At 51.0% G+C, this 13,481-nt stretch overlaps 1 protein-coding gene across 2 annotated transcripts; it reads left to right on the top strand.

The window, feature by feature from the left end:
* The first annotated feature begins 46 nt into the window (after positions 1–46).
* Positions 47–11,740, top strand: smyd4 (SET and MYND domain containing 4). 2 transcript variants are annotated; one of them, XM_048557328.2, is made up of 10 exons: positions 47–179; positions 4,133–4,277; positions 4,605–4,694; positions 5,332–6,343; positions 7,162–7,344; positions 9,302–9,465; positions 9,985–10,120; positions 10,409–10,525; positions 10,830–10,953; positions 11,330–11,740. In XM_048557328.2, exons 1-10 carry the CDS (start codon positions 55–57, stop codon positions 11,496–11,498), a joined length of 2,265 nt encoding a protein of 754 aa, XP_048413285.2. In that variant the 5' UTR covers positions 47–54; the 3' UTR covers positions 11,499–11,740. The 2 variants fall into 2 exon arrangements, with proteins under 2 accessions (XP_048413285.2, XP_048413286.2); XM_048557329.2 differs by lacking the exon at positions 4,605–4,694.
* Positions 11,741–13,481: the final 1,741 nt, after the last annotated feature.

Here is a 13,481-nt window from a genome sequence, read left to right as displayed (position 1 = left end):
GTGAGTAGCATCACTTCCGCTCCGGGGTAGTGTTTCCGGGTGACTGGTGCCCGGATGGAGTCGCAATGGCGACGGTTTTGTGCCGACCGCTGGCGGCGGTTGGGTTCCCGGGAGCGGCGGCAGCTGGAGCAGGGCCTGGGGGTCGGGGACACCCTCAGCGTGTGTGTGGGGGAGCTCCGGTCAGTGTGTGTGTCCCGGGGGGTGGGGGGGATCCGGTCAGTGTGTGTGTCCCGGGGGGTGGGGGGGATCCGGCCAGTGTGTGCCCCGGGGGGTGGGGGGGATCCGGTCAGTGTGTGTGTCCCGGGGGGTGGGGGGGATCCGGTCAGTGTGTGCCCCGGGGGGGATCCGGTCAGTGTGTGCCCCGGGGGGTGGGGGAGCTCCGGCCAGTGTGTGTGTCCCGGGGGGTGGGGGGGATCCGGTCAGTGTGTGCCCCGGGGGGTGGGGGAGCTCCGGCCAGTGTGTGTGTCCCGGGGGGTGGGGGGGATCCGGTCAGTGTGTGCCCCGGGGGGTGGGGGAGCTCCGGTCAGTGTGTGTGTCCCGGGGGGTGGGGGGGTGGATCCGGCCAGTGTGTGCCCCGGGGGGTGGGGGGGATCCGGCCAGTGTGTGTGTCCCGGGGGGTGGGGGGGATCCGGTCAGTGTGTGCCCCGGGGGGTGGGGGGGTGGATCCGGCCAGTGTGTGCCCCGGGGGGTGGGGGGGTGGATCCGGCCAGTGTGTGCCCCGGGGGGTGGGGGGGTGGATCCGGCCAGTGTGTGCCCCGGGGGGTGGGGGGGTGGATCCGGCCAGTGTGTGCCCCGGGAGGTGGGGGGGATCCGGTCAGTGTGTGTGTCCCGGGGGGTGGGGGGGATCCGGTCAGTGTGTGTGTCCCGGGGGGTGGGGGGGATCCGGTCAGTGTGTGTGTCCTGGGGGGATCCGGTCAGTGTGTGTGTCCTGGGGGCTGGGGAGGATCCGGTCAGTGTGTGTGTCCCGGGGGGTGGGGGGGATCCGGTCAGTGTGTGTGTCCTGGGGGGATCCGGTCAGTGTGTGTGTCCTGGGGGCTGGGGAGGATCCGGTCAGTGTGTGTGTCCCGGGGTGTGGGGTGGATCCGGCCAGTGTGTGCCCCGGGAGGTGGGGGGGATCCGGTCAGTGTGTGTGTCCCGGGGGGTGGGGGGGATCCGGTCAGTGTGTGTGTCCCGGGGGGTGGGGGGGATCCGGTCAGTGTGTGTGTCCTGGGGGGATCCGGTCAGTGTGTGTGTCCTGGGGGCTGGGGAGGATCCGGTCAGTGTGTGTGTCCCGGGGTGTGGGGGGGTTCCGGTCAGTGTGTGCCCCGGGGGGTGGGGGGGTGGATCCGGCCAGTGTGTGCCCCGGGGGGGGGGGGGGTGGATCCGGCCAGTGTGTGTCCCGGGGGGGGGTCCGGCCAGTGTGTGCCCCGGGGGGTGGATGGTGTCAGTCGAGTCTCAGTGGGTTCACATGCGAAATGCAGGTAAGGTGAGGTGATGTGGATGGGGTGCTCCAGAGGGTCAGTATAGAATCAGTGGGCCAAATGGTCTGTATCTGCACTGTAGGGTTTTTATGAGGTCCTTAACAGTGACTGTACAGTGGGATAGAGATTGAATTAACAGGTAATACAGACATGTGAAAACTGCAGTACGGTGATCATAGGTGACTTTAAACTTCCAGGGACTGATATAATCCAGAGATTTCAACAGCGAAGAACCCGGCCCTTCCTACCCTTCAACATGTACTTGGCTTGTTAGTCCTTCCAAGGTGCATCTCCTCACTTTTCAGGATTAAATTCCAAATGGCACTGGTCAGGCCATCCGACCAGCTCATGTGTACTGTTCAGTAAACTAAGGCTGTGCCCCTCACGCTCGACCACACCACCATTTTTTTGTATCACTTGTGAACTTGCTGATCCTGCCTCCAGCATGCATGTACGTAACAAATAAGCATGAATGTAGACACCAAAGTGTAAAGGACCCAGCATTAAACCTTAAGGTATGCCACTGGATGCAGACTTCTGTCAAAAAAAACACTCTTTGGCAGTGACCCTCTGCTACTTGTAACTAAGCCATTTGTGGATCCAAATTATCCTGGATTCCATGAGCTCTGAACTTCCTGACCTGTCTGCCCCATGAGATCTTGTCACAAGAACTGAAGTTGCAGTAGATTCCATCAGCTGTGCCACCCTCATCAGCACAGCTGGTCATTTCATAGAATCATTTCCTAAAGGGCCTATGTTCACTTTGACCTCTCTTTTTACATTGAAAGAAATTCTTATTGTCAGCCCATGTATTCCTCACTAGTTGCCGTCACAGTTCCTCTCTCTTTATTATCTTTTTAACCCTCATTAGCTGGATTCCAAATTTATCTCAATCTTTGGGACTATCATCGACTTTTACCTCATATGCTTTAGCTTTGAACTTAATACTCTCCATGACTTTCTTGGTTAGTCAAGATTGGTTTATCTCTCTCTTAGATGTTTCCTCCTCACAGGGATGTAATTTTGCTGAGAGTTGTGAAATAGCAACTTAAATTTCTGCCCAAGCTTGTTCACTGCCTTTCCTGGTAATCTGTCCACCCAACTGATTTGAGTTGACCTCATTTGACCTTCATTGTAATTCCCTTTAACTTAAATTTATTTCTTTCCTGAGTCTCTCACCCTCAAACAGAGTATTAAATTTGATCATCTGATGATCAGTACTTTGTCAGGAATTTATTATTGATAGGTCATTTATTAAACATGCCACGTTACCAAACATAAGACAGCCTGCTCTCTGGTTAGCCCCTTGATACATTACTCTAGGAAACGTCACTAGGGCACTTGCTGAATTTGTTGTCGTAGTCACCCTTTTCAACTTGATTAATCTAATCAACCTGAAGATTAAAGTCACCAGTACTTATTTCTGTTTTTTTGACATGCGTCTATTATCTGTTGATTTTTGCCCTTTTCTACAGTGTGACTCCTGATTGGGATTGTATGCACTACACTTACCAACAGGATCTGTGAAGAGAAATCAGAGTTAACTGAGTTCTGAGGAAGGGTCACTGGACCTGAAATGTTAACTTTGATTTCTTTTCTTCACAGATGCTGCCAGACCCACTGAGCTTTTCCAGCAACTTCTGTTTTTGTTCCTGATTTGCAGTTCTTTTGGGTTTTTTTTAGATTGGCATTGAGTCAATTCAGAGAAGGTTCACTAGGCTGATCCTGGGTATGGACCATCTTCTGGGAAGAAGTTGGGAGTGTTGGGTCTGTACCAGTTGGAGTTTGAAAATTGAGAGATGACTTTGTTGAAGCGTAGAAGATTCTTAGGGGGCTTGACAGAATAGATGCAGACGGGTTGTTTGCCCCATGGGAGTGTTTAGGACTTAATCCAAGAATAAGGGATCACACATTTAAGACAAATGAGAAGGAGTTACCTCTGCCAGAGGGTGGTGAGTCTGAGAAATTCTTCACTGCAGAGGGTCATTAAGGTTGGGCTGTTAAATATATTCAGGGCTGAGACTGGGCGGCTCAGTGGTTAGCACTGATGCCTCACAACACCAGGGACCTGGGTTCAATTCCAGCTTCGAATGACTGTTTGTGTGGAATTTGCATTCGCGTGTTTGGGTGGGTTTTCTCTGGGTGCTCCAGTTTCCTCCCACAGTCCAAAGATACGCAGGTTCGATGGATTGGCCATGCTAAATTACCCGGAGTGTCCAGGGATATGGAGGCTCGTTGGATAACCATGGGAATTGCAGGGTTACAGGGATGGGGTAGAGTGGTGGATCTGGATCTGATGCTGTTTAGAGGATCAGTGTAACTTGATGGGCTGAATGGTCTGCCTGCAGACTAAAGGGATTCTATGATAATGGATTTTAAGACAATCAGGGTGTTGGGAAAAGGCAGGAGATTGGAGTTGAGGATTGTCAGAACAGCCATGATCTCACTGAATGGCAGAGGAAACTTAATGGACCGAATGGCCTACTCTGCTCCTACAGTTTATGGTCTCGGGTGGGGGTGGGGGTGGCAGTGAGCAGCTGTGTGATTGAGGGGGTGTGAGTGTATGTATGTCTCCTGTTATTTTGATGATGGGTTGGGGTTGTGCTATAATGATGGAACAGCATGGTTACATCTGGCAATGAAAGGGCTAACATGGTGATTGATCTGACCAGCTCGGAGGACATGGCCGTTTTAGCCCAGCTGAGTGCTCAGTACTCAACACAGAAAGATCCCAGAGTTGAACTGGACTTCAAGCAACGGGGGAATGCACTGTTCAAGCAGAAGGACTATATTCAGGCTGTGGCCTCGTATTCAAAGGTACATTTGGACAGCACTAACCTGCTCCCGACCTCTGAGCCTGCAGCCACTGGACGGGATATTGCTGACCCCTGGATTCATCCCAGAGAAGGCTGGTAATCCCAAGCCACATCTGCATGGTCCAGGGGGAGCCCAAACAGACCCTTAATCTCTGGTTCTGAGCCCTGTCCTGCTGCCTGTTTTGGGGGCATTAGTTGCCTCAGATGTTGTGCCCTCTGACAGTCTCTCTCTCTCTCTCTCTCTCTCTCTCTCTCTCTCTCTCTCTCTCTCTCTCTCTCTGTCTCTCTCCCTCCCCCTCCCTGTCTCTCTCCCTCCCCCTCCCTCCAGGGGCTCCGCCACAGCTCCACACACTCTCCCCAGGCTGCACTGCTGTATGCCAACCGCTCAGCAGCACTCTACCAGCTACAGCGCTATCAGGCAAGTCAGACAAAGCCATCCTCACACCCAGGACGGGCTTTCACCTCAGGACACATGGAGTACAAAGATCAGTGTTTGGGGGGATTGGATATCAGGCTGAGGGAGTTGGAATGGGGGTGGCAGGGTGGGCTGAAGGAGAAGGAGTGGGGGTGGGGAGTCAGGCTGGGGGAGTTGGAATAGGGGTGGGGAGTCAGGCTGAGGGAGTTGGAATGGGGGTGGGGAGTCAGGCTGAGGGAGTTGGAATGGGGATGGGGAGCCAGGCTGAGGGAGTTGGAATGGGGGTGGGGAGTCAGACTGTGGGAGTTGGAGTCGAGGAGGGGGAGTCAGACTGTGGGAGTTGGAGTCGGGGAGGGGGAGTCAGGCTGAGGGAGTTGGAGTCGAGGAGCGGGAGTCAGACTGTGGGAGTTGGAGTCGAGGAGGGGGAGTCAGGCTGAGGGAGTTGGAGTCGAGGAGGGGGAGTCAGACTGTGGGAGTTGGAGTCGGGGGGGGGGGGGGGAGTCAGGCTGAGGGAGTCGGAGTCGAGGGGTGTGTCGGGGGGAGAGTGACGGCAGTTAGGGTGAGGATTGGGGGGATGATTTTTTTGGCTCTGCCCCAGGGAAACACTGACTTATTGATTTTCCCATCTCTCTCTGCCCAGGAATGTTTGGTGGATATTGAAAGAGCACAAGCGCACAATTATCCCCATGAGTTGCTGCATAAAATCCTGGCACGTCGCACAGCCTGCTTACAGCATTTGGGACAAGCTGATGGAGCCTCTGATCTCGGGAGCAGAGAGAAGCTGGGTGTCACAGCTGTGCCCAGGATCCAGACCAAGCCCACAGATCGCGGGGCTCCCTGCAGACAGACTAAAACCTCGAGAATTCTGTGCAATATATCTCCTTCCATCGCCGTGCGTTCCGACAGTTCCCGGGGCCGCCATTTCATAGCAACTGAGGAGCTGAGGCCAGGACAGGTCCTGCTTCAGGAGGAGGCCTTTGCAGCTGTGCTGGTCCCAGAGGGAACCAGAAGGGAGCTATTCCCCAATGAGGATGTGTACTGCCACCACTGCCTTGAGCAGACTGAGTTGCCTGTGCCCTGCCTGACCTGTAGCTTCAGCAGTTACTGCAGTGAGCTGTGTCAAGAGTGTGCCTGGAACCAGTATCACTGGCTGGAATGCAGCCTTGGGGGTCTCCTTCTGGCACTGGGCACGTTCAGCCAGCTCGCACTCCGCACTGTGCTGCTGGCAGGTCTGCAGCAGGTAGAGAAAGCCGAGAAATTGGAGAGTGGAGCTGGTCAATGGCCAAGTGGTGAATGCAGCGTGAGGATGAACCCAGACCACAGAGTGGAACTGAGCAGTTGTTCTAGGACTTCAGGGGCTGGCGATGAGATGCCCAGAGATTCTCAGAGCCGTTACCAGATGATCCACAGTCTGCTTACCCACACCAAATGGCAGACGCCAGAGCACCGTTTCCTCTGTGGTCTCACCACAGCAGCTGTGTGCCAGGAGATCAGACGAATGGGGCTGGAGTCGCAGTTGGTCAGTGAGTGGCTGGAGCTGGATGCAGTTAGTGTGCAAGGCCAGGGACTGAGGATACTAGGAGTGGCACTGCTCCGACATCTCCTCCAGCTGGGGTGTAATGCTCAGGCTATTACTACATTCAGAGATACAGGTATGTACCAGGGTACAGGATGGTCTGGGAGCCTGCCCTACATTGACACTGTGACTGGGACTCATATGAGAGTGCACTGCTTAGCCAGTGTGGGAGCAAGCTGCATGGATGTGGAGATTCCCAGCTCTGGCTGTACTCCGTGCATTGAATCAGAGCATGGTTACAGTGCAGGAGCAGTTTGTTCAGCCGACTGTATCCATGCTGGTTGTCTGAAGAAGCAATGTACCTACTGCCCCATCCCCTCAACCTTTGCCCCCAATTCCTGCAAATTATTCAATTCTCGTTTGAAAGCCTGAGTTGAACCTGGCTCCAGTATACACTCAGGCAGCACTCGCTGCTTGAAAGGTTTATTTTAACCTGTCCCCTTTAGCTTTGCAAGTGAGCTTCAGTGTGTGCCAATTGATTCCTGGTCCTTGTGCCAAAGGGAAAGCCTTTTTCTGTATCTCTTCATTCAGCGTTATAGTGACACTCAGCACCCTGAAATGGAGAGGTGCAAAAACTGGCACAAGATCCCTTGGTAATGCCAGGTGTGTTATGTGATCCGGTGAGCAGTGCCAGATCCAATGATCTTCATTCCCTGCCATTTTCCTACACTGCATAGATCCATGCACAGCAGTGGCTTCCAGAGTCGGTGGTTAATCTGCCCGGATGTCAGTCAGCGTGTGCAGACTCTCTGCTTGATTGTGTTAGCCATGCAGCTTAAAGGAAGCATTACCCAGGGCCCTGTGCATGTGCCAGGTACTTCCTCTGGCTTTCCTTTGACTTTCTGACAGCTTCCTGCTGAAGATAGCCAGCTTAAAGCATTTGTTCTGTTGCAGGAGTTGGACATTCCCATGTGACAGAGATGGAAGAGGTCAGGATTGCAACTGCATTCTACTCTACAGTCAGTCTGCTGAACCACTCCTGTGAACCCAACACCAGTATCACATTCCACAACACCACCATCACTGTGAGAGCATCCCAGCACATCCCAGCAGGCCAGGAAGTACTGCACTGCTACGGTAGCCAGCTCTGCCTCCCTCCCTCTGCCTTCTCCCTGCCCTCGTTCTCTTTACTGCTCTCAAAACAACACAGAAAGGTGGGAAAGTCAGGTCTGAGTGGGGTCAAGGCACTTATAGAGTTTAGAGAGTGTGCAAAGATGTGGCAAGCAGAGTATAATATGGGAAGTGGTGAAATTGCTGATTTTGGCAGAATGAAGAATAAATATTGAATAAATGGTGTGAGATTACAGCCCAAAGCAGAGCAACATGAGTGCCCTTGTATATCAATTTCAAAAGGTTAGTCGTAGTAAGTACTTGGGAAAGATTACAGAATGTTATCATTTATCGGGAGGGGCGGTGAATCCAAGACCAGGGAGGTTGTCCTTCAGTTATACACGGGGCGGCTGGAAACACATCTGGAGTACTGTGTGGAGTATTAGTCACCGCATTTCAACAAGAACGTACACATACTGCAAACAAGCCAAAGGTTTCCTAGATTAATACCTGGAAAGAGCATGTCTTATGAGGAAAAGTTGGACAGCCTAGGCTTGTATCCACTGGAGTTCAGAGGAGTACGAAGGCAGTGAGAGCACGACAGCGGGCCCTGACGTAGTATTTCTTTCACTGTCAGTGCACTGCCTGTGTTCGTGAGGAGGGCACTGTTGGAATGGACTCAGTGCTTGGCCAATTCCTCTGCTCTCACTGTGGGATGGAGTTACAGGTCAGGAGAAGACAAGTGGTTGGGGTGACACTGGGTTAATTGTTTTCGCTGTACTGACCGTCTCTCCTGCTGCACTACACACAGCTTCCTGCAGTAAGTTCCACCATGGGGCATCGTTCCTGTCTGACCAAAACTGACTGGGCACCTGGGCGCAGTGACCAGTAACTGGTATTTAAGCCAGTGACAATGGAAACTGGTGAGGCATGTTTAATGTGGATTCTCTGGTTGTGCTGGGTTTTACCAGTTCTCTTTCTGCTCTCAGATAAAGCCCTTTGATTGCTGTGTGAGCGTCAGCAGCTGGCTCACACCTTCCTGTCTGAAGTTTAGATTCCTTAAGGGTATTGGCAGAGAGGGTATTCCCTTTTTATCATTCATTCACAGGACGTGTGTCCCTGCCTGGGCCAGCATTTACTGGGCAGGTGAGAGTCAACCACATTGCTGTGGGTCTGAAGTCATACATAGGCCAGACCAGGTAAGATTGGCAGATTTCCTCCCCTAAAGGACTTCAGTGATCCAGATGGGTTTTTCTGACACTCGACAATGGATTCATGGTCATTATTAGAATCTTAATTCAAGATTTTTATTAAATTCAAATTCGACCATCTACCATGGCAGGTTTTAAACTGTGTCCCAAGAGCATTACCTGGGTTTCTGGATTAACAGACCAGTGAAAATACCACTAAGCCATTGCCTTCCCATTATGAGAGAATCTCGAACAGGGATCATATTTAAAAATCAGGAGTCAACCAATGGAACAGAAATGTAGTGAAATTTTTTATCAGGAAGTCATGAGCCTTTGGAACCCTCTTCCTGAAAAGGTGATGCATGCAGGTTCTGTGAATATTTTTAAGGTAGACGGAGGTGGACAGGTACTGAGGAAAACGTGAACCAGGCTCAAAATGCTAACTGTTTACTATCAGACCTGCTGAGTTTCTCCAGCATTCTCTGTATTTGATTCAGATTTCTAGCATCCAGGTTTTGCTTTTATTCAAGTGGATGGGATCTTGTTAAACGAGAGGGTGAAAGGTGATCAGCAGTTGATAGGAACGTTGATTTGATATTACAGTGAGAACAACCTTGATTTTATCGAATGAAAGGGCGGGTCTAAGAGGCCAGATTGCCTTCTCCTTCAAATTCTCACACTCTTTCCCCAATCTTTCTGTCTCCTCGCCAATATCCCTTCACTCTCTGTTGTCCCTTCTGTCATGCTTCTGCTTCCCCAGCAGTACTAATGAACTGTCTCTCTGCTGGTTCCAGGGCCACACTTGAGCCGGATGGCAGTGAGAGCACGACAGCGGGCCCTGAGATTGCAGTATTTCTTTCACTGTCAATGCACTGCCTGTGTTCGTGAGGAGGGCACTGTTGGAATGGACTCAGTGCTTGGCCAATTCCTCTGCTCTCACTGTGGGATGGAGTTACAGGTGAGGAGAAGACAAGTGGTTGGGGTGACACTGGGTTAATTGTTTTCGCTGTACTAACCGTCTCTCCTGCTGCACTACACACAGCTTCCTGTAGTAAGTTCCACCATGGGGCATCGTTCCTGTCTGACCAAAACTGACTGGGCACCTGGGCGCAGTGACCAGTAACTGGTATTTAAGCCAGTGACAATGGAAACTGGTGAGGCATGTTTAATGTGGATTCTCTGGTTGTGCTGGGTTTTACCAGTTCTCTTTCTGCTCTCAGATAAAGCCCTTTGATTGCTGTGTGAGCGTCAGCAGCTGGCTCACACCCTCCTGTCCAACCAACATCCATTGCAGGGAGAGATCGAGGACTGCCTGGAAAGGATCAGCATATCTCTAGCCAAGTGGCACTGAAAAGTTTTAGCGAAACACTGAGTCGAAGGACCTAACTACACAAGGGCTGGCTTGCGTTGGAAGACGTTTGGTCATGGTACCACCTTTCCATTTGCAGTCTGCCTGAATTGTTCTTGTTGTCTGCAGGATTCGGAGGAGGCTCACTACACATGCCCAACCAGCTCCTGTGGTCTCATCATCTCCAAACAAGCCCTGTTCCAACAAGTGAAGGAAGTGAAGGGCCAGATTGGGGTTGCCAGGCACCTGAGTACTCAGCATCCAGGTACGATCACCAGGACTGACTGAGAATCTGGGCACTGGCCAATACTGGCAGGACATGCAGATCTGATAATGCGGTGACTAACCAATACTGACTGGGCGCCTGGGCCCAGTGACTGATACTGACTGGGCGCCTGGGCCCAGTGACCGATTCGGACTGGGCACCTGGGCCCAGTGATTGATAACTGGTCAGAGATGGTATTTAAGCCAGTGACAATGGAAACTGGTGAGGCATGTTTAATGTGAATTCTCTGGTTGTGCTGGGTTTTACCAGTTCTCTTTCTGCTCTCAGATGAAGCCCTTCGATTGCTGTGTGAGTGTCAGCAGCTGGCTCACACCCTCCTGTCCAACCGACATCCATTGCAGGGAGAGATCGAGGACTGCCTGGCACAGGTTTATGCTTCTCAAGGTGAGGGCTGTCCCTCTGACCTCTGCGTAAATCTCAGAACCGCTGGGGCTGTGTGAGATGCAGAAGATAGGGGCCTGCTTACACAGGGCTTGTGATCAGAAGGGTGTTGAACATGTTGGAGGATACAAGGGAGTGCGGGAGGAGTTTTGATGGAGGCGGGTTGTAGGGGTTTTGAGGAGAGAATTGGCGGTGTTTGGTGATTCGAGATATTTGGGTCGATATTTTCACTGTGCTGTGGATTCCCCTGTCTGTGCCAATGGTTCTCCCTGAGTTTTAATGATTTGGGCTAATTGTGTCCCTGCAGGCAATTGGCTAGCTGCTGCTCAGCACCTGAGGAAGAGCAAGGACTTGGTGCAGATTCGTTATGGAGCCCAGAGTGTCGAACTTGGCAAAGAGCTCTTCAAACTGGCACAGATTCTCTTCAATGGGTAAATCTGGGAACTGAAATAACTGGCACTACACTGTAATGGAGTTACATAATGGGACTGACTGGGGAGGCACACAGCCTGATAGAAACAGTGGCACCCTTTCTCTCCACTTCCCCCTAACACTCACTCACTTTCATTCTTTTATGCACACACTCTTATAAACACACGCGCGTACACACAGTCTCAAACTCACCCTCTCACACACAACACTGTCTCACTTACATTCAGTCTCTCTCAGTCTCAGTCTCTCACTGTCTGTCACACACTCGTGCTTGTTGTTCCTCACTCTCTCACAGACACACCTGGTCGCTGTCTCTCAGTAATACACAAGCACTGTAGTCTGCCTGGCCTGACTCTTTCTTCCTTTCATTTGTAGGCATGTCGTGGATGAAGCGTTAACTGTTACTGTACAGGCTGAGAACCTGCTGTCACTGCATTGTGGGGCTGAACATGAGATGGTGATAGAGTTGAGGGAAATGAAGTCCTGCCTGCGGACTCTTGCCAGCCAGTTTGCTGTGTCTCCCAACTTTAATCACAAAGAGTGACTGGATCCTCCAACTGAACATTGGCTCCACCCAGGCTCAGGATCACAACACTTTGCATGTGAGGAAATCCCAGGGGAACACACCAGATACCATTTAGTCAACTGAAGGGTCGTTATTACTGAACCTGTGCTCGAGCTACCGATGAACCGGGCAAAGCTGCCTCCTCACAGTTAGAGTCTGCCAGATGTTTATAAAAATAAACTGAAATACTTGAAATTCATTAAATAGCTAAGCATGTCAGAGATCATGGAATGGAAATCTTCAAATGTACGGTGTGGCTCTATTTGTCTGAGAGTGTGTATGTCTGTATGCCTGTGCGTTATGTGTGACTGTATGTATGTCTGTGCGCATACTGTACCTGTGTGTGCATGCCCAGGCGCCCCCTCCTGTACTCCCTCGGACTGTGTGTGTAGGTGTCAATGCAAGTACCCTAGGGGAGGCAAGGAGGGGAATGTGCTATGCTGTCAGAATGTGGCAGTGTTTGGATACTGGTGTGATCCCAAGCAAACATATCTGCAACAAGAAAAAAAACAGAAGTTGCTGGAAAAGCTCAGCAGGTCTGGCAGCATCTGTGAAGAAAAGATCAGTGTTAATGTTCCGGGTCTGGTGACCCTTAGAACTGAAGTCCTTAGTTCTGAGGAAAGGTCAGTGGATCTGAAACGTTAACTCTGATTTTTTTCTTCACAGACGCTGCCAGACCTGCTGAACTTTTCCAGCAACTTCTGTTTTTGTTCCTGATTTACAGCGTCCGCAGTTCTTTTGGTTTTTATCTGCAGCTAGTGTTTTCCCGGGAAGTTATTTTTAATGTGTGGGCCTTGCTGTGGTTAGGACTTACTGTCCCAGGGGCAGTGAAGAGCCAACGTTGCCGGAGTCTCATAAAGGCCAGACCAGGTAAAGGATGACCAACTTCCTTCTCTGACGGACATTAGTGAACCAGATGGGCTTTTACCAACAGTTAGCACTGTCATCAGTACACTCTTAATTACAGCTTTTTCTAATGGGATTCGGACCCAAATCCTGAGAACATGGGACTCTGGATTAATAACTCAGTACTAATACTGCTGAGGTGGAGGTGGAGTGCCAACATTGTGATCCATCAGGAGCAAGAAAGTTACCTGGACACTTTATTCCAGGCAATGGTCTCAGTCCTTTGGACAGTAGTGAGGGACAGGAAAGTGTGACTGTGAGTGAGGTGCAATGGTACAGGAAGCTGTACAAGTACGTAGAACATTACAGCACAGTACAGGCCCTTCAGCCCTCGATGTTGTGCCGACCTGTCATACCGATCTGAAGCCCATCTAACCTACACTGTTCCATGTACGTCTATATGCTTATCCAATGACGACTTAAATGTACCTAAAGTTGGCGAATCTACTACCGTGTTGGGTATGGGGGAGTATGAAGGAATGTAGTGGCTGTAGGAGTCTGTATAATGAGGGAGATTCCCCAGCAAAGAATGTCAATCCAAAAGTCTGTGTTGCCAGGTAAAGGACTAGTAAAGGTAAAGGTCAGTGCTAGGACTCAGGATTCCTGCTCTGAGCTGGAGAAGAACCTGCAATGAGAGGGACAGGATCCAGTGGTTGTGGGCTATATTGGTCCTAATAATAGGTCGTACTAAAAAGGGTTAGACGTTAAATTAAAACAGCTGAATCTCAAAGGTAAGCATCTCTAGATTAATGCCTGAGCCACATGCAAATTGGTGTAGAATAAATGAGATTTAGAGAGGTGAATGTGTAGGTCAAAGAGTGACATGGGAGCAGTGGGTCTAGTTTGTGGGATACTGACTCCAGGACTGGGGAAAGCGGAATGTGTACAGCTGGATCAGTCCCCACTGAAGCAATGCCAGGCCTTGTGCGATAGGCATGTGGAGAATTAAACAAAGGAGGGTGCAAGGAAGCAAAATAATAACAAAGACTATACCAGCAATCAAGACTCAATGCCTTGAGAGAATGAAAAACAAAAGTAAAAGTTGTATACCTGAAT

This window comes from Stegostoma tigrinum, chromosome 27 (genome assembly GCF_030684315.1).
Source record: "Stegostoma tigrinum isolate sSteTig4 chromosome 27, sSteTig4.hap1, whole genome shotgun sequence".
NCBI lineage: Eukaryota > Metazoa > Chordata > Chondrichthyes > Orectolobiformes > Stegostomatidae > Stegostoma > Stegostoma tigrinum.
This window is presented reverse-complemented; position numbering and strand designations above follow the sequence as displayed.